Below are 21,690 nucleotides of genomic sequence, written 5' to 3' on the forward strand. Positions count from 1 at the left end.
AGATGACTGTGGAGTTTGCACTTTTTCCCCGTGTCTGTTTGAACTTCCTCTGGGTGCTCCGGTTTCCTCACAATCCAAAAATGTGCAGGTCAGGTGAATTGGCCATGCGAAATTGCTCATAGTGTTAGGTGCATTAGTCAGGGGTAAACATAGGATAGGGGAATGGGTCTGCATGGGTTACTTTTCAGAGGGTTGGTGTGGACTTGTTGAGTCAAAGGGCCTGTTTCCATACTGTACGGAATCTAATCTAATCACTCAAACAAATGGAGAGCATTCCATACTTCTGGATGATGTCTCGCAGATGATAGACAGACTTTGGGAATCAGGAGATGACTTATTTACTGAAGAATTCCTGACCTTTGATTTGCTCTTGTAGCCACCTTATTTGTATGGCTTGTCCAGTAACCTCCTGAATGTTAATTCACTAACATAATACTGTTGAATGTCAAATAGAGATAGTTGGATTTTGTCATTGTCATTTTAGTCATTGTTCTGGTACTTGTGTTACATGAATATTATACTAAACAGCCCATACTTGAATGTTGTCCAGGTTTTATTGCTTGTGGTCTCTCCATGATTGAAATTTCCCAGATAATTTACATGTGATATTTCATTGACTTGAGGCGTTTGCTCGACCAGATCCCAGGTAAGGTATCCCAATTGAGTCCGTAAGGACACCCCAGGTGTGTATTAAGTCTCTAGGTGTGCAGAGATGAACTGGCTCCCTCTCTTTATTCATCTACTCTCTTGGTAAGATTACTTAAAAAACGATCTCTTACCATGTAGATACCTTTTTTTCCCAGATCATATGAACGTGCATTTTAAAACAAGCCAACTTCACTAGGCTTTCAAGAAATAACAGGAAGTGAGTTTAGTAATGCAACACACATACTCACAGATTAGAAGTAAGAGCTGAGAAGTGCCCAGGATGGTACACATGACAGCATTCAGTTCCACTTCAGTAGAGTTGAAACTGGCTTTTTAACCCCTGTACTTACATATTCCTGAAGAGTAAAATAGACATGACTGAAAGAAGTGACCTTCTGGGGAAAGGAGAGAGATAACCAGCAGCATTACTTCTTCTGCTAAGCATTCCATGATCAAAATTTCCTTGACAATTTAAATACAGTTGTAGAATCATACAACATGGAAACAGAACCTTTGGTCCAACTTATCCATACCCATGCTGACCATGTTCCCGAACTAAACTGGTCCCATCTGCCTGCATTTGGCCCATATCCCTCCAAATCTTTCCTATTCATATACTTATCCAAATGTCTTTTAAATGTTGTAAATGTGACTGCATCCATCACCTCTGCTGGCACTCTCTGTGTAAAAAAATGTTGGATATTCCATTGGCTCATCATTGAACTTATTTCTCATACATTCACAGAGTCATAGAGTTATACTGCACCGAAACAGACCTGTCGGTTCAAGTCATCCGCACCAACTGGACATCCCAATCTGACCAAGTCCCATTTGCTAGCATTTGGCCCATATCACTCTAAACGCTTCCTATTCATATACCCAGATTCCTTTTAAATAATGTAGTTTTACTGTCTCCACCATTTCCTCTGACAGCTCATTCCATAGATATATCGTACTATGTGTGAAAAAGTTAGCCCTTAGGTTCTTTTTAAGTCTTTCTCCTTTCACCTTAAAACCATGTCCTCTAGTTTTCACCTTAGCCACCCTCGGAAAAAGACCTTGGCTATTCACCCAATCCATGCTCCTCATGATTTTATAAATGTCTATAAGATCACTCCTCAGCCTCAGGTGCTCCATGGAAAAAAGCCCCAGCCTATTCAGCCTCTCCCTATAACCCAAACCTTCCAGTCTCTGTAACATTCTTGTAAATCTTTTCTGCACCCTCTCAGGTTTAACAACATCCTCAGTCCTCCTTTTAAAAACCAAGCATTTTGAAATTAAAAATGAAAAATGTCAATAGATATTTTGTGTATCTGATCCATCATCATAACAACATGGACTACCTCAGTACGTGAGCATTTGTAAATGGTATTGAACTTTGTGCGATTGAACATTCTCACATCTGACATTGAGAATCAGCTGGAGATGGTTGAGCATAGGGCATTAAATTAAGGGCTCTTGTGGCACAGTGGTTGAATCCCCACCTTTGAGCTATGAGGCCCAGGTTCAAGTCTCCCCTGTTCCAGAGGTGTGCAATAACATCTCTCAACATGTTGATTAGAGAATATGTTAAAATAAATTTAGGAACTCAAGGTTCTTATGGCACAATGGTGCTGTCCCTGAGCCAGGTGGCCCAGGATCAAGTCCCACCTGCTCCAGAGGTGCATAATAATAATACCTCTGATCAGGTTGATTAGAATGTATAAAGGTGGCATGGTGGCTCAGTGATTAGCACTGCTGTGTCATGCACCAGGGACCAGGGCTCAGGCAACTGCTTTTGTGGAATTGGAACATTCTCCTTGTGTCTGCGTGTGTTTCCTTCCACGGTCCAAAGATGCGCAGATTAGGTGGATTGGCCATGGGGAATACAGGGATCGGGGGGTTGGGGGCGAGGGGGGTGGTGTGTGGCAGTGAGTCTGGGTGGGATGTTCTTCAGAGAATCAGTGTGGACCTATTGGGCCAAATGACCTTTTTCCACAGCGTAGAGATTCTTTATAAGAAGAAAGTAAATAATTAATGGAAGATTATTGGTAAATTGTAGAAAAGAGGAAGACATAGGTTGTCATCAATAATTTCTCAGAAAAAGATATAAATTGAGGAACTCCTGCAATAATATTATAATACTGGGATGATTGGTCTCCAACAGCAACAACGATTTTTCTTTGTGCAAGGTGTGACCAATCGGTGGAGTGCTTTCCCCCTGGTGCTTACTGACTTAAATTTTGTTAGGGCTCCATTTGTCATACTTAATCAAATGCTACTTAGATGTCAAGGGCAGTCACTGTCTCCTTGTGCTTGCAATTCAGCTGTTTACTCCATGTTTGGACCACGGCTACAAGGAAGTCTGGAACTTCTGTCCCTGATGGAAAAGGAGCGAGTTATTGCTGACTAAACGTTGCCTGATAGAGGGCAGATGAATTCTCTGATAATACGTAAGAAATTAATAGCCGATATTTATGAAATGGTGATGATCATATTGTTACATTTATCTGGGTCTTATGGTCAGATGATACAATTCAATCTTAAATCTTCATTTCACAAACAAATTTGATTCATAGCCAAAATAAACAGTAAACAGCAGAAATTGAATGATGTGCTGAATTTTCTACAACTGAAAAACAGCAATTCAGTTAGTTAATTGCAGCTATGTGAAAATAGGGAAGTGTCTTAGGGGGAGGTGATGGTCTAATGGTACTATTGCTGGACTTTTAATCCAAAGACCCAGGTAATGTTTTGGGGAACAGGGTTCAAGTCCAATCACAGCAGATGGTATAATTTGAATGCAATTTTAAAAATCTGGTATTAAGAATCTCATGATAACTCATCTGGTTCCCTAATGTCCTTTAGGAAAGGAAACTGCCATCTTACCTGACCTGGTCTACATACGATTCCAGACCCAAAGCAAAGTGATTGACTCTTAACTGCCCTCCATGATGAGCAATAAATGCCAGCAATACCCCTCATTCTGTAAATGAATAAAAAAAGGTTGCTTTAGTTAATGATAATGAAATGGTAGAGATATGCTAGCAAGCAGAAGGAGTGACAAATCATTTTGTTCCAAATGACCTGTTTAGAGTTTGTTCACGATAATAAAACTTTATTACTGGCCGATGATAGTAATTTTGTTTTGGGATGATGCAAAAGAGATGGTTTTCACATTAGGCATATGTCATAAGAAAGAAGGATAATATTAGCACAGCTGGTGGTCACGGTAGAATTTGTTAAAAAATGCTCACAAAATGGAAGAATTTTAGCCTTCAAAACTGCAAGGGATTGGATGTAGAAGGACGTGGGTAGTAAAGTCGTAAAAATTCTCAAACCCAATTCTAGCCCACCGTGAAACTACCCAGGTGGAAGTTGGTGACCAATCCACTCCTAGGAGATTTTCCTCATTTAAGTATTTTCATGAGGTAGCTTGCCTCAGATTTTTCTCAACTTTAGCTTTAATGTTAGTTATCCATGTTTCCAAGGCCTTGAGAAATCTAGCAGTTCAAGGCCGATTGATCTTCTCCCCTTCTTCCCCATGGTCTCTCTGATCCTCCTTTATGCTGCCTAACTGCAGTCTTGAGTTTTAGACTAACCTGCCAGACTCTCAGCCTCACTGGTTACAGCCAGGAAACATACTTCAACGAATAATCTTCAGTTAGCCTTGGCCAGTTCGGAGTCCTGGATTTCCCAGTGACAAAACAACTCTCCTGTTCCTACCTGTCATGTAAAAATAAGAACCAATGACTCCCTCAAACCATTGATCCAACCCCAGTCAATGATTCTGGCCCAGTGAAGTTTTGTTTGTACTAACTACTTTATTTGTGTCACCTCAGTGATATCATGCCAACCTCTGTTTCGAATTCTGCACTTCCATCTATTCCTGATAACTCTTTATTCTCCTTCCTAGCAAAAATCTATCTACTTCTATCCTATGGATATTGAATGACTCACTGTCCACTGCCTTCTGAGGCAGAGGGCTAAATCTTACCAGAACTCAGTTTCATCAAGTTTTATGAAAGATTTCGCACTGTGAAACCAAGCAGGTTTACTCTCATTTTCACCACAAACCTGTTTCTCTCACTAGGTACCAAGCCATTCTGGCACTTCTCTCATCCAATGCTAGCTCAATTCTCTCATTTAATGTAGGCAGAAGTATTTGCCACTACCAGGGATTTCTTAAACAACTGTTGTAACCTAGGCAAGTGCTGTCAGTCTGAAGCTGCCCTGCATGTTCATGACATTTACCCTGAGCATGGTAGATAGAGGGAAATTGGCACAGTGCTTTGCAGACCAACTCTTGTCCTGGTGGATAAGGTGTTGCAGAGCAAGGTGATCTTCTCTCAGGACCAGCAGAGGAGACCATAACATCAGAAAGTTCCAACCTGATCTGAGGTTGCTTGGGTCAGTAATCTCAAACAATCAGAGGAATGTGCAGCAGTGGGCTAATGAGTGTCTCCACTCTGACCACTAAATCACAATCACTCTCTCTCTGCTACTACATCCACCTCCTGACAAGGCTCATGCTGTGCTACTGTCACTGTCACATACAATCTCTTTCCTCACTCACTCTTATCCACCCAATCATTCTAGACAACCTCCATGCCTCCGACTTGCTCACTTGGGACACTACCTGCATCCGCACTTACAGCTATACCACTTCTGTCGAACTCAATCCCTGCTTTCTCCCATTCCAAGGAAAACACAACCCACAATCGGGTAAAAAGAGCCAAGATGGGTGCTAGGTTGCTCAATAATTGACTCTTCACTCCTAAGAGGAAAGCCAAGCAGCCAATTGACCAATCCTATTCATCCGACCAATATCAGTCAAAGTACTTGACTGAACATATGGGAATTTCCCTCACTGATAAAAGACTGCCTTGACTGGAGTAAGGACTGCTCCCCTTCATCTTTGAGAGTTTGCCATTTGGTTCATGCTCATACAATGTGTTTGCTGTGCAGGCTGCTGCCACATTCTGTAGGTGTGACATTGAGATCGGACAATCCATATAGCAAATTATAGCAAAACCCTTGACTGATAACTACTGACAAACAGGACCAGATGCCTGACTTTCGTGACTGTGCTGAACAGCAAGGCAAGACAAAAATATTGTGAATATTTAGGCTCTGGCTCAGGTGACAAAGTGCAAAAAGACAAGGCAAGGCTAGGAGACTGTGAGCACCGACACGAGTGTGTGCTAAGTGGGTTAAATGAGCAGCTCTGAGATGCAGCCTGATCCAGTCTGTGAGCTGAGTGCCTCTCCCTGTGTGCAGAATGTCTTTGCAGTAACATTGCAAAGAGAGTTGCTAATACACACCAAAGTCTAGCATTAAACTGCAGAAGAGTACCGTGAGTGGATTGGAGATGTGCCTTGCTGGTGTGTGTCAGATCCCAACATTCATGAAGTGCACGTGGCTGCTGCACATAGAGATTTTCCTTGGGGTATTGGTGCTGAGTGTCCAACCAGCAAGCTGGAATCACCAGGCACCACTCGGATTTTCATGTTGGCAATTCTTGGCAGCCGGTTTCTGTCAATTGGTGGAAGAATGGGAGCTTGCAGTCCTGAAAGGGTAATCCATAATTTTAAATCACTCTGTCCCTAGTTCTGGGCTTTTCTAAACTCCAGTGGAAACAAGCCCAGCCTATCCCAAAACTATCCAGTTATTCCTGTATCAATCTAGTCAATCTTTTATTAACTGCCTTCAATGCATCTATATTGTTCCTTCAATAAGGAGACTAAACTGTGCACAATATTCAAGATATGATCTCACCAATGCTCTGTAGAAATGAAGTATAATACCCTTAATGTAATGTTTAAATCTTTTATTGTAAAAGATGGCATTCCATTAGCCTTTTGGGTTATATGCTGCATACTAACCTTTTTGTGGATTATGTACCAGAATACTTAAACCCCTTTGCACCTTGGAATTCTGAGTCATTCTCCATTTAAGTAATACTCTGCTTTTTAAAATGTTCCTGCCAAAGTGAAAAACTTTGCATTTTTCCACATCATACTCCATCTGCCAGATTTTTGCCCAGTCACTTAATCAATCTACATCTGTCTGCAGTTTCCTGTAATTCTGAAATTGATAACTCTGCTTCTTTCTCCGTAGGTGCTGCTAGATCTGCTGAGTTTCTTCAGTACGTCTTTGTTATTATTTCAGGTTTCCAGCATTTGTTGTATTATTCTTTTATTGCAACATCTTTATGTCTTCTTCACAATATACCTCCCTGCCATCTTGGTGTTATCTGAAAATGTAGCTACCATGTCTTCACTTCCCTCATCTATCTTTTTAATGTAAATTATCAAAGTTAATGGCCCTAGTGTCGATCCCTATGGGAATCTACTTGTGATGTCCTGCCAAACAGAAAAAGTTACAGTTTCTCTTTGTTTTTGGCCAGTCAGCCAATCTTTGATCCATGCCAGTACGTTATTGCTTTATCAAAGGTTTTATTTTCCACAATAACGTTTGATGTGGCACTTTATTTATCAAATCAGTTTCTAAAGGTCAGAGGCCAGTAATCCAGCAGTCAGTAACTCCCCTCCTGATCTGCCCAAAGCCCATCCACCATCTACAAAGCACAAGGCAGAAGTGTGATGGAATAATCCCACTTACCTGGATGAGTGCAGCTCCAAAATACTCAAGAAGCTTGACAACATCCAGGACAAAGCAGCCTGCTTGATTGGCACCTCAAACATTCACTCTGTCTACCACCAATGCTCAGTACCAACAGTGTGTATCATCTATAAGTTGTCCTCCAATCTGCTCACCATCCTGACTTGGAAATATATCACCATTATTTCAGTGCTGTTGGGTCAAAATCTCGGAACTCTTTCCCTGATGGTATTATGGATCTATCTACTGGACTGCACTGGTTCTAGAACACAGATTCCCACCTCCTTCTCAAAGGAAACTAGGGATGGGCAATAAATGTTGGACCAGCCAGCAATACTTACATCCCATGGATGAATTTAAAAATCCTGTATTTGTATTTCTCATCTCTTGCAGTTCACAACTAGAATAGGAAGGTTCCTATGGACAACTCGAATGAATGATTTCTGCAACGCAGTAGGTGTGCATGTTTGTCAACCATTGAGACAACCTAATAATTGCCTATTCCTTACAGTTTATGAGAAAACAACATCAAAGCTAGCTCATTAGAATCTTAATGACATAATATGGTTTTAAATTTATAAGGATGCATTTGGCTGAATTTCACTGCCAAGCTACAGCCAATTCTCAAAATACTGCACCACAAACAGCAATGAGAAGAATCACTGGGTAATTTTATTTTGCTGGTGCGGGTTGAAGTAGACTCTTCTATGCTGTTGAGATCATCACTATTTTTCTTTTATTTTCTTGTGTTTGACTTGGAACTGTGGGTTGAACTTGAGAATTGAACCTTCGAGCAGTGGCTCGTTTTAAAAGAAGAGAATGACAGACAATATTTTCTGTTGGAGATTAGTCTGAAAAGATCATGCAGGTTAAGTACTGCTCCAAAGACACTGTAGACATTTCAGCAATGAGACATTGCTATGCTCAAGGACTGGCAGCTCGTTGGATGTTGAATTGGTCACTCAGAGGAACAATTAGGGGCAGCATGGTGGCTCAGTGGTTAGCACTGCTGCCTCACAGCATCAGGGACTGAGTTCCGTTCCAGCCTCGAGTGACTGCCTGGAGTTTTCACATTCCCCCTGTGTCTTCTTGGGTTTCCTTCGGGTCCTCTGGTTTCCTCCCACAATCTAAAGAATTTGGGGGCGGCACGGTGGCACAGTGGTTAGTACTGCTGCCTCACAACGCCAGAGACCCGGGTTCAATTCCCGCCTCAGGCGACTGACTGTGTGGAGTTTGCACATTCTCCCTGTGTCTGCGTGGGTTTCCTCTGGGTGCTCCGGTTTCTCCCACAGTCCAAAGATGTGCAGGTCAGGCGAATTGGCCATGGTAAATTGCCCGTAGTGTTAGGTAATGGGTAAATGTAGGAGTATGGGTGGGTTACGCTTCGGCGGGTCAGTGTGGACTTGTTGGGCCGAAGGGCCTGTTTCCACACTGAAATGTAATCTAATCTAAAAATACAGGTTAGTTGAATTGGCCATGCTAAATTGCCTATTGTATAGATTAGGTGCATTAGTCAGGGATAAATTTAGGGTAGGAGAATGGGATTGGATGGGTTACTCTTTGGAGGGTGGGTGTGGACTTGATGGGCTGAAGGACCTGTTTCTACACTGTAGAGATTCTATGATGAACAGTGTTGGCCAGCAATCATGAAAATGTTGGAATGAAGTTGGATTGAAGGGTCTGTTTCCATGCTGTACATCTCTATGACTCTTAAGCGAGAACAATGAGTGAAATAATTCTAATTTTGGGCAGGAGGCAGTTTTGTTTAGGAAGATTCTACACTGCGGTTGTTTATTAGTTTTTGCTTTTACTAGTTGTTTTCCATCTATCAAGTTGTTAAATGTTCTGAGGAAAAAATTCCAGTCTGTAAGAAATAAACAAAAGTCTCCAGAGGTCTACCAAAGTCATTTGCAATGGTCAATGTCTTTGGAATTCAATCAAGATATACAGTTCTATGTGCCTGTAATACAATCCATTGTCCAAGGATTTCATCGTTGTTATGAATTGTTGAAATGGTTATCGAACTGCAAATTATGATTCTTTTGTTTTGTAATTTATCCCTTAACTCTCTGTGTCTGCCTTTTGCTATGTGAGTAGGAGTTTATGATCAAAGAAGATTGGGCTTAGATTGTATATATTAATTAGGTTGTCTTATAGTTTATCTGTGTTCTGCTAAAGTTATATTCTTAATAATAAATTGCCCATTTTTATTTAAGCTATAAACTTGGTGTCCAAGATCTGTTACTTGCAAAATTTGGTTAGGAATAAATGAATAATTGTGAAGGTAATTAAAGTTTTAATTTCACTGTGTTTTAAATGTAGTGATAGTGAGGCTGATTTGGTTTGGCTGTAGCAATGCTCATTGTCAAATGGTGCCATTGGATCGGTTAAAGTTCTTATCTGAAAGACAGCACTTACCTCAATATAATACTGACCATGTCCTTAAACTGTGTTTTTAAAAACTCACTCATAAGATATGGGTGTTATTGCTGGGCTAGCATTTATTGTCCATCACTACTTACTCTTGAGAAGGGAGACCCACAATGCCATTAGGGAGCAATTTCCAACGACACTGGGTTTGTTTTTATGCACCATACAACAGGTGTAGCTCAGAGGAAAAATGAGTTCTGGGAACAGGTGGACAACACAATTCGAACAATACAAAGTAATGATCGGCTGGTGATAGCAAGTAGCACCTGACTGGACATGTGACGAAAGAAAGAGCAGGATAAAAGATTCTCCATGACAGTTTTAGAAAAGCAAACAAAGGTGCCAAGGTGCTGCGGTTTTCAGTTTCATGATAGTTGGAAATTTTAAATATCTGGTAAGAAAAATTGCAGAAACTACCTTTATTAGGTAAAACAGTGGCACAAGAGCAATACAGCTGGACTACATCATGATTAGAAAGGAACACACAAAGGAAGTAAATAACCACAATGTCTTCCCAAGTGAGGAACTGAACTCTAATCATAGAGTGCCGTTGGCAGTGCTGATTTCAAACTCAACAAACAGTAACAGACATCAGGTGGTGGAAGCTATGAGATTCACAAGTGAAGGGGAGGAATTCAGAGAACAAAGGGAGAGCCACCTACAAGGAATAGAAGAATTTACAACAAGCACTGTGGAAGACTGGTAGAACTCAATGACAAACTTGATTAGGAAAACTGTTGAAGAAATGTATGAAAGATCATCGGGAAGAAAGATGGAAAAGTGGCTTGGTAGTGGAATGAAAACACTGAAAATGTAGTAAACGAAAAGAAGGAACTGTTTAAGAGGTGGACACAGTCCAGGTTCAAAGAAGAAAAAGAACAATACAAAAATCAAAAAAGAAGCCAAGGCAAGTGAATACTGGTGAAAGATTCCTAGCCATTGACGAAATATATGGAAGTTTGGATGCCAAAAGGAACAAAAGGTATGTTCAAAATAAAGGAGTAGATGTAGGGGAATGAGTCTGGGTGGGTTGCTCTTCAGAGGGTTGGTGTGGACTTGTTGGGCCGAAGGGCCTGTTTCCACACTGTAATAATCTAAAAAAAACTAAATCTATCATCTAAAAAAATAGCAATTGCTGGAGATAGGTTAACAAACAATGTGGGAGGTTTACATACAATCAAAGATGGATGTAGAGTAACCTTAGTGAAGAGGATGTAATCACGGAGATATAGGGTCAATACTTTGACTTGCTCAGGTCTAAAGATAACCTGTGAATAAAGACAGAGGTAGCTGTAAATCAAATCACATCAATCTAGAAGAAATCAAAATAGTTCTGAAAGGAATGAAAAGCAGCAGAGCAGCAGGAGATAACAGTGGAAGTATGGCATTCATGAATTAAATTTGGCTTCCAGTTTCTGAACAAGCTGCTCATATATTATGATAAGTGAAAAAAATCCCAAGGACATGAAGGTAATGCAATTCGGTAAAAATACGAAAAGAAGGGGAGACATCCAGGATTGCAAGGACTACTAACAAGTTAAACACCAACCACATCCCTTCAAGGTATGGAAGGGGGCCATGGCCCAAAGACTGAGAAAAATTGTTCAAGTTCATGAAGGTTAATTCAGTTTCATGTCCAGAACAGGTACCACGATACCATTTTTACTTCTGAGACAAGTGTCAGAGAAAAATCAGTAAGTTCAATGCAACATAACGATTACGCTGATCACTCTTGAGAACTCTTATAATCAGGTCCCCAGTGAGGAAGTCTGGAGATTTGCTGAAATTCCTGGAACCCCTGAGAAGCACATTTGACTATTTTAGGACCTGGACAAGGAGTACCAGACAAGAGGAAGAAGCAGGATGGAGGAGAGTGAGAATTCTGTCGCTAAAGTTGGATGACACCAAGGATTTGCACTTAGCTCTTTCCACTATATGATTGACATGGATCTTCTAACTGAGCTACATAGCTAGTTAACTGAGGTGAGATGTGCCATGGGGAAAAACTGTTTGTAGGTGACATTAAGCTATGTGTTGGGCTCGATGAGAACAGGACCATGCATCTGGGGAATGGGAAAAATAAAAGCACTAGAAGACATGGATGTGAAAACACAGGACCTATATTATGGACTTTCAGCTTGAGCATAGGAAGACAACTGGAAAGAGTAATGCTAAGTATCTGAAGTCAGTGGTGGAAGGAGATGGAAATATAGCAATGGATTAGCTCTGGTTGGATAATTTAGAAGAAGTCCACTGGATTATTTTGTGAGATTGCTGAAATGGAGATGAATCTGCAAAATGTTTATGTGACCAGCTTTGTTATATAATCAGAAAGTTGGGCAATCAGAGGAATGGAACAACAAATGGTACTAATGAGGTAGGATGCTGAGGTGAATCAATGGAATAGTATAAAAGAGGAATCGGTACATTGGCGGTTGGGGAATCAGTGGAAGATATTGTGGGAGTCTGAAAGAAAAATGCTGAGAAGAGATTATAATATCTCTTGCAGAGAGCAAAGAATTGGAGATGGAATTGGCAGGTGAAAAAGAGAAAAGGAATGCCTATGATCAGATGGAAAGGTACAATGCCAAGAGAGTTAAATGCAGTAGAATGACAAGAAGAGATGGTGAAGAGTAACCAACAAGCATTGTGGTGATCCGATGTACGACAGGAGAAGCCAAAACAAAATGGAGAAACTGTGAGTAGAGAATTCCAAAAGTTCAGAACCTTCTGAGTTAAGAATTTTTTCTCTGTTCAGTCCTAATGATCAGCTCCTTATCCCAGCATGGGCTAGATTCCCCAGCCAGGGTCAACCTTTGTGTTTCTACACATCAAGAATCCTAAATAGAATCTATGTAACTTTTCTCAGTCCTTTTAGGATTTCACTTTCTCAAAAAATGGTAATTGGGTAGATCTTCCCTGTGTGAAGCCAGATTGGGCACCATATTTAAAGTTGTTATTATTCAGGTAAGCCTCAACTTTATTCTTAATTGTTTTATCTGATTTGCAAGTAAACAATTCCCCCTTCTCCAAGTAGTTTTCACTTGAGTGTACTGCTGTCTTCTTGGCAGAATACATTCCATGCATTGGGAATGCGCTGCTCAGCAGGTTGCCTGCCATTGCTTGAGGCTGTTTATTGAATTTATATCAATATTATTTGACTACTGTTTGGAGTTGCTTACACAAAGCAAAAACATTTTCCAGAAAAACAGCAGCAGTTCAGAATCACATACTAATTAAAAAGGAACTTTGTATTTTAAGTTATTTTCCAAATTTTTGCTGCAAACTGATTCATTCTTGGTGGGTTTTTCTGTCCAGTGAAATTATACACTGGAAAGGAATAGAAGTGTGCATTCAGATTATAAAGACTCACTTTTGTGGGCACTTGGATCAGGAACATGAATAGGATCATACAATGGATAACAATTCAAACCAGATCAAGGCACTGGTCCACCTCTGAGCAGGATTGGACCATGGAGATAATTGGTAATAGGATTGGATCAGTGCCATGAATCTTGAGTTTGAAAAAAAAGTACAGTGATAAATTAAATGATGTGGTAATAAAAAGAATGATGAATATGACCGTGCTGAACTACTTCAAACAATGAAGACAGTGAGTAGTTACTGCTGAAAAATAATCAGTGGCAGATTTAAGTGGAAACTGTGATTAATTTGCCTTCAGCCTCTTATTGATCCAACACTTAGCAGAAGCATGTTTTGCACCGATATAGGTTAAATTAACGGAAATCATTCAAATTCACAAATTTCTAATTCTGCTTGTGTTTTTGGAAGACTGTGATATTTATTGATAATTACATTACAAGTTTGGTTCCTTAGATGAGACGGCTGCACTATGAAGAGAGATTAAGTAGAATGGGCCTATATTCCTGTGAATTTAGGAGAATCAGAGGTGATCTCATTGAAAATTTACATCAGGCAGCATCATAAATAAGATAGTGTCCAACCTGCTGCCCATTATAAGCAGCTGTAATTAAATATCAGATATTCCATTTAATGGGTGGCCAATTTGACACTGCCTGTATTGTGCCAGTGTTATGGACAGAGTCAGGAGAGAACGGAAACCTTTGTTCCCTTCAGCTTACTTTCTGTAGTCATGTTTTTTGAAAAGTAGGATGTATGCGCTTCTTAAGCACAAACACGTGCAACTGATTTAAATAAGAACAGTAAACCTTTGAAGGGTTAAGTAAAGAGGATTATTTTTTCACACATTCGTCCTTGAAGTCAGATTGCTACTTCATGAACACATAACATGTGCACACATACACAGGATTGACAGTCAGGCTCACATGCCCAGAGCCCTGTTCTCTGCAGACAGAAAGAACATGCACTGTTTCAGCATCTGTTTCAGCTCAATGATAAATCTTTGCATGTTCATTTCTCAGAGAAATGCCGAACTAATCAAAGTCATTCTGCTTGGCTTAAAATTAAAACAAAACCCAGTTGTAAACTGTCAATCAACAGTAATGGGTCTATTCTCCATGGCAACACCTGTACCAATCAGAATCCACTTGCCAACCAGTCAGCATTCTCCTCTTTTTAGATTAGATTCCCTACAGTGTGGAAACAGGTCCTTCGGCCCAACAAGTCCACACCGACCCTCCGAAGAGTAACCCACCCAGACCCATTTCCTTCTGACATGCAACTAACACTATGGGCAATTTAGCACGGCCAGTTCACCTGACCTGCACATCTTTGGACTGTGGGAGGAAACCGGAGCACCCGGAGGAAACCCATGCAGACACAGGGAGAATATGCAAACTCCACACAGACAGTCGCCCGAGGCTGGAATCGAACCTGGGACCCTGGTGCTGTGAGGCAGCAGTGCTAATCACTGAGCCACCGTGCCGTGGTATAATTTTGATTTTCCCTATTAATTTGTATTTTTCTAAAATATCTTGATGAGTGTAAAATGAAAAGCTTTGATAAAATATATTTCTTTTTGGCAATACCCAAGATAAAATTAAAGAAAATAGTGCACATTCACTGTTTATAAACAAATGAACAGTTCATACCAAGCACTTATAAGAGGTCCATTTAAAAAAAGTTTCACTCCTGAAGGCTTGGTCTAGGTAGGTTCAGATAACAAAATCATACAGTGTTGTTGTAGAATTCCCTAGAAGAAAGGAATATCCAGCAGCTCACAAAACTAGGCACTTTTTGTTTTTATACTAGCAGATCCAGTGTTTTTTACAGGTGGAAGTGGGTTAGGAATCAAGCTGGCTCCTTTTTCCAGCTTAAAAACTCAAAATTACTAACTTGTTTTTCTGTAGCTGGTATGCTACAGTGGATTCCGTTTGCAGATTGACTAGTTTCCTTTGTTTCTTGGGATAGTAGCTTTGTTACCCTTGAGCCAGTTTTAGTCATGTGACTATGATGCACCAAGAATGGCTTAAAGCTTGAACCATTGCAGTACAATGGAGAACGTAAAGGGGGTTCTTCACATTCATTTGTGATGGACTAGTTCTGTTACAGTTCCTTTGGGAATTGAAGTCAAGATTAGCCATAATAAGCCAAATGGTCTACTCTTGCTCCTACATCTTGTGTTCTTATATTTTTTAAAACTTGAATACATGAAGTCTGATTGTCCGTTGGTTTTGAGCTTTGAAACAATTTCAGGGAGCAAAGATTTAAGGTAATGGACTGAAGGTTTAGTGGAGATGTGAGGTGTTAGGGAATCTGGAAATCACTGTCAGAAAGGGTGGTACTGACAGAAATCCTCATAACATTGAAGAAGTATTTGGATGGGCACTTGCAATGCCAAGGCATACAAAGCTATAGGCTAGTGCTGGAAAATGGGATTGGAATAGTTAAGTGCTTGTTTTTAACCAGTGCAGACTTGATGGACATTTTTCTGTGCTGCAGACCTCCATAACTGTATAAGTCTATGACTCTAACAAGTTTAAGTTATGAAGATAATTCGGTAGCTATGTCAATGCAAGCATGAGGAGATTTGCCATGGTTTTTGAATTAGGAACTTTCCAGAGTCAGTATAGAAGTTTCAAGTTCACCTGATCATTGGCAAAGACAAGTCCAGAAAATTATATACTGAATGCTATTCATGTCTAAAGTAAGTACTGGACATAACAAGCAATGCACAGGAAATTTTTATTGCACAGAATTCTGAGAAGACTTGACAGAGTAAATGCTGGGAAGCCATTTCTTTGTCGAGAAAATCTAGAACTAGGGGTTATCAGGTTAGCATAAAGAAGTGACCATTCATTTCTGAGCTAAGAAGAAATTTCATCACACAGTGGGTCGTGTGTCTCTGTTGACTTCAGAAGGCTGTAGATGTTAGGTACAGTCAAGATTGAGATTGACACTATAGATATGAAGAGAGATACAGATAGGGTAACAGAGTGGTGTAAATATTAAAGTGTATGAACAAACAATGTATATATTGTTATGAATATTACAAGCATATCATTTGCTCCACAAATTTATTGAGAAATAATTTATTAAAACATTAATGTTACATTTGTTTGACTTCAAACTCTCAATTATTTTTAGTTATAATTAAGATTGCTATTACTTAGTTCTTAGATTGTAGTTACTTTTGTAAAGTTAAATGTATAATGTACTTCATGAATGTCAATTAAAAACTGCTGTTGTAATTGCAGGTGTTATAGAATATTTATCAAACACCAGTTTAATTTCTGCTACATGACTAACACTCCAACATGACGTTTAGGGGAAAAAAGTAAACAAATGCATTTATTTTTCATTAAAATAAGCTTTCTCCAATAATGAAAATGCAAATCCATATATTGCATTCCTTTTCAACAAGACAGGCAAGTAATTTTCCAATTATGAAACAGTGTTCAGTCTTGAATATGCTGTTTAGCATCTCTGTGATACCACTGTATGATACCTTGCTGTACCTCTAAAGCATGAATAGTAAATCAAGGTTTCAAAGATTCCAATCAAATATTTGTAAGTACTTCAGTTTCGCACACTGCTGCCACTACACAGTGAATTAATGACTTTGGAACTGAGACCAGTTAAGTAGCTAATTAGCTGCTTGATAAATATGGAACTATTATAATGACATGTGCATTGTGGTTAACCAGTTTTTTGTCATTAAAATACTCAAATTCTTATTTCTTGAGCCTGACAAAGGGAACATACTTTGGCTGCCATTTTAAATAACAAACATTTAAAATCGAGAAGTAACAAAATCAGAATTAAGTATTTTCTTAAATCATAAAAAAAAGTTTTAAAAATTACCCCTATTATTTTTAGGAGTAATTTAACTATTATTATCTGAGTATATCTTTACTGTATCTGGACACTCAGAAAACAACAGTAGGATAGTGCAGAGTCAACATGGATTTAGGAAATGAAATTATTTTAATATTTGTTAATGTTTTTGAGGATGTAACTAACAGAATAGATAAGGGGGAACTAGTGAGAGTGTTGTATGTGGATATTCAGAAGGTTTTTGAGTGAGTCCAAAACTAGGGGGCATATTTTTAAGGTGAGAGGATAAAGATTTAAAAGGGAACTGAGAAACACCTTTTTCACACAGAGGGTGGTTCATGCATGGAATGAACTGCCAGAGGAAGTGGTAGATTTAGGTACAGTTACAACATGTAAAAGATATTTGGATAGGTACATGAGTAGGAAAGATATAGAGGGATATGAGCCAAATGCAAGCAAGTGGGACTAGTTTAGTTTGAGAAACTTGGTCGGTATTGTCGTGTTGGATTAAAGGGTCTGTTTCCATGTTATATGACTCCATGACTTTATGAATCAATGACAATGTCTCACATGGAGGCTAGTAAGCAAAATTAGTGTACATGGGATTGGGGTAATTACTCATGTGGACTGTGAATTGCTTAATGGACAGAAAATTGAGAGTAGTGAATCTTTGAGAATTCTCTAACCCAAATGGTTGAATAATGCCCAGCCATTAAATATATTCAAGGTCGAAGCCAACACATTTCTAGATATTAAAACAATCAATGTATATCAGGATAATATGGGAAAATGTCGTTGATTTAATTTGATTTATTATTGTCACATGTACTTAGATACAGTGAAAAGTATTGTTTTGCATGCTAACCAGACAAATCATACATTTAAAAAGTACATCAGGACCTAACAGAACCTAAATTCTAATATCTCTTTATATCTTAACTGAAAATGTAGTCTTATCACATTGTTGTGGTACATCAAATGATAATTAGTCTAGTTGAAGGAATGCAATAAAATTTATTTATATTTATGGTTATCAGACAGATAAGGTATGGTTCTTGCGCTTACCTCTGGTCATGTTTTGTTACACATTTCTACAGTAAAACTAAGAAAACACATTTTTTTCCCATCAGAGAATTCTACTTTTTACAAAACTGTAACCATTATTTTGGTGTGCATTTTATTTTATGCTAAAGCCTATAGGGACACAGTTTGTGACTTAGGATTTAACTCCATGTTAGCCCCTTAAAAATTTACAAATGTTAATCTGTCTCATGATAATGTATTTATTTCAAACAGCTACATAAAACAAAGCTGAAGGATCTAACATATTGTTTTGGAGAAAAGCCATAATGGCACTTTAGATTAATAAAATGTGAAAATGAAATTAATTTATGACAATGTTTTATAGATTGATCAAGATGGACTCACACTGCCAGAAAGGACTCTTTATTTTGGGCAAGATGAAGAAAGTGAAAAGGTAAAGCATTCTAAATCTTTTTGGTGCATTAAAACATAAAGGAATGGATTAAAGGAAGACTACACGCACCACTTTAATTCATCTGTGGATACATAGGTCTTCAGCTTAGGTCAGATTGTGTTTAGATGTCATTGAAAGATGACCATTGATAGAATGAGACTGCATGTTAAAGCTTACTTTGGAAAGTGATTGTACACTGACTTTTCTTACCTCTTCTTAAATTTGAATTTATCTATAAACATCTTGAAAGGAATCAATCTTTATTTTTTATCTTCTAACCATCTTTACGGAAAATTTTATAAGTTCCAGAAAAATTATGTAGTGAGGAGGCCTGTGAAAATGTCACTATTATGTTCCATATATACAGTGTTGTATGTGCTTTCCTACTCCCCTCTTGTATTGTTGCAGTTGCACCATAATGTTAATTAACCTTTCCCTGGTTAAAGATTCTTTTGCTGTGAAAATGGGCCTCAAACACTACTGGTGTCCAGCCTGCTTAATATATCCTGACTGTCAAGGTGCTGGCATTGCCATGTGAAGTGTGCATCAGAAACACGCAGAGTGGGTGGATTATTGACGAGAAGATGAGGCAGAAAAATACTGTCATTCTCAATGTTGTCAGCTATGTCAAATGCAATGGGTTCCCATGGTATGAGGGCTTAGGAAATGTAGGTTTGTCAGTCCCTGGTCAGTGCTTCTCACTGTTAAGGATGCCTCGTCCTGCAAGGGAGCAAGTAGTCTATTGTGTTTGGATTAAGTGCCTGTCATGGCAGAATGACTCTTGGTTTCCTTTATTAGTTCATGGGATATAGATGATGTACTATGATGCGGTTTCTGAGAGTCATTTCTTTATAAACAGCCACTGCTGCTAATCCAGATTTATTCATCCTTCATGATCTATTGTAGATAAATTGATGGGCTTTTAACCTTCAAAAGGATTTTTGTACCTGACTACGTGATGTATATGTTAGCTCCTATAACATAAGAACAAAGTGAAGGTAACGGAGTACTGAAAGATTCAATAACATTTTTTTGCAACCTCTGATATCAATATACAATATAACCACAGACACTATTGTGTCTAGGCCCAAGTTAAATTGGAATGTAAACTGAACCCTACTTCTATTAGCATGTCATACTGCAAGAAGACTCAATAAGATGAAGATTGCTTTCTCTGAACCATCAGATCACATGCTATAACACAATGATGATGTCATGAGTATGTCCCTTAAAAAGTGTATTGTGTAATCACTGTGAGACATAACACCACAGTGGGTATCACTGTCAAAGCCAGCAACTGATGTCCATATCTAATTACTCTTGATCTGTTTGGCTGGACAGGAAGAGAGTGATTAAGGGACAATCATGATCACATTGCTGTGGCTCTGAGGATACGTGTAGGCCAGACCAGGTAAGAACAGCAGTAACATTACTGGAATTGATGAGTTTGTTTTAATGGTCATCAATAATGATTTCACAGTCATCATTAGGTTAGCTGTTAACTCCAGAAGCTTGTTAACTTAATTTAAACTCACCAACTGCCATGGTGAGATTTTTGCGCATGTCCCCAGATCATAAACGTGTGCTTCTGGATTAGTAAACAAAACAGAACTTGCTAACAAAACTCAACAGATCTGGCAGCAAGTGTGGAGAGAAAGCAAAGTTGAATTTTTAGGTCCAGTGACATTTCTTCAGAACCTCTTTAGAAATGTTAACTCTGCTTTCTCTTCACAGATGCTACTACACCTGCTGAGCTTTTCCAGCAATTTCTGCTTTTGTTTCTGACTTCCAGCATCCATAATTCTTCGGTTTTCTTTTGGATTAGTAGTCCAGTGACATTAGTACAATGTCATACTTCCCCCAACTGGAAGCAGAAAGGGGTTGCTGAGAGGTTAGCTGCATTGGCAAGTGTGACAATGAGGTGGTGTTTATGAATGTTAAATATGTGATTAATTGCTTATGAGCTGACCTAAAGTCCGCCTGATCAGGATATGTCCTGAATGAGGCTATGTAATTGCCTTCATTGAAGTGGTGTTCCCCAAGCTCAGTTGGACTGGCAAGGGTGTCCACTTCCATTGGAATATCCTACTACTCATATGCTTCACTTGCTGCATTTTCCAATTATAGGACCAGTTGAGGGGCTTGTTTGAAGTCCAGTTGGGGCTTCAGCTAGTTGGCAGTTTTGCTTAGTTACATCATGAATCCCACAAACCAAACGGTCTCTAAGCATCTCATTCAGGGTTAAATCAAAATCACATGCTTTTACCAGTTGTCTTAATCTAGTCAAAATTCCTGATATGGATTCCCCTGGTTCTTGAATTGCTGAGTAAAAATGATGGTGTCTCAGAATTAGAGGAGCCTTGACGTCATTCATTTTCCTTAACTATATCCATCAATTCTTGAGATGTTTTAGTATCTAGTGCCTCAGGGAAAGTTAGGCTCCTAATAACAGAAAAAAGCTGTGGCTCCACAGACTATCAGGAGAATTACTCATTGCTTTTCATCTTCCACAATATCATTTGCCCATGAAAGATAATGCAGTCTTTCCACATACCAGGCCCAGTCCTCAATGGTAGGGTTGAACAAGTCAAGCTTCCCAAACAAAGCCATGATGCAAGAAATGCTCACCCCAACTCAAAGATGACTTGGGTTGGGGTGATCTTTGGTGTGAGCGAGTTTTTTCAGGAACATGCTTTACTCTCGTTGCTACTGAAATAACTGCACCGAGGCAAGTATCCCATCACCAAGTTACCCTTTATTTACACATGAAGAGTCCTTGACCCTCCAACAGCCTCTTCAGGGTCAGATCTCAGAGTGCCAGAATCTCTGATATTTCTACTTTTACCTGTCAACCAGGGATCCCTGATTGGACCAGGTTAACAGCCCCAATCAGGCAACTCATTCTGTAATGCCTAGCTGGCTGACCTTGTTACAACCGTTGGCAACCAGCTTTTGTTTTTGGGCGGTGTGTTTCAATAATTTAGATGAACAGCTAGCAACAAAATTTGTAGGATAAATGCAACCAAAAATGATCTTATCAAACGTTTCTCCCCTTCAATGTTATGGTATGCCTATCTCTACTTCTATGGCGTCTCTCTGTCGTATTTGGAGCTGACTCAGCATGTTTGTTTGAATGGGATTGCCTCAGCCCTGAGCTGCTTCAGAGCTTGTGGTCATGGAATTCCGCAGCTTGCTGCATTATTTATCCCATTGTACTTGATAAGTATCGGCATTATTCTAATAAGGAAAACAATTTTCTCACTTGGATATCTATTTTACCAAACAAGTTCATAACTTTAGTTCAAATGTGAACT

The 21,690-nt window shown here is 39.2% G+C and overlaps 1 protein-coding gene across 3 annotated transcripts in view; it reads left to right on the plus strand.

Annotated features, from left to right (window-relative positions):
• ecel1 (endothelin converting enzyme-like 1) overlaps positions 1–21,690 on the plus strand; it is a 123,506-nt gene that overhangs the window by 17,025 nt on the left and 84,791 nt on the right. For all 3 annotated transcript variants that reach the window (XR_011960888.1, XR_011960889.1, XM_072572515.1), the window contains exon 2: positions 18,308–18,376. Coding sequence is in view for 1 of the 3 variants with exons in the window: in XM_072572515.1 (XP_072428616.1) it covers positions 18,308–18,376 (69 nt within the window). In the remaining 2 variants the exon portion in view is untranslated. The remainder of the gene's footprint in view (positions 1–18,307; positions 18,377–21,690) is intronic.

Source organism: Chiloscyllium punctatum, chromosome 6 (genome assembly GCF_047496795.1).
Source record: "Chiloscyllium punctatum isolate Juve2018m chromosome 6, sChiPun1.3, whole genome shotgun sequence".
Lineage (NCBI taxonomy): Eukaryota > Metazoa > Chordata > Chondrichthyes > Orectolobiformes > Hemiscylliidae > Chiloscyllium > Chiloscyllium punctatum.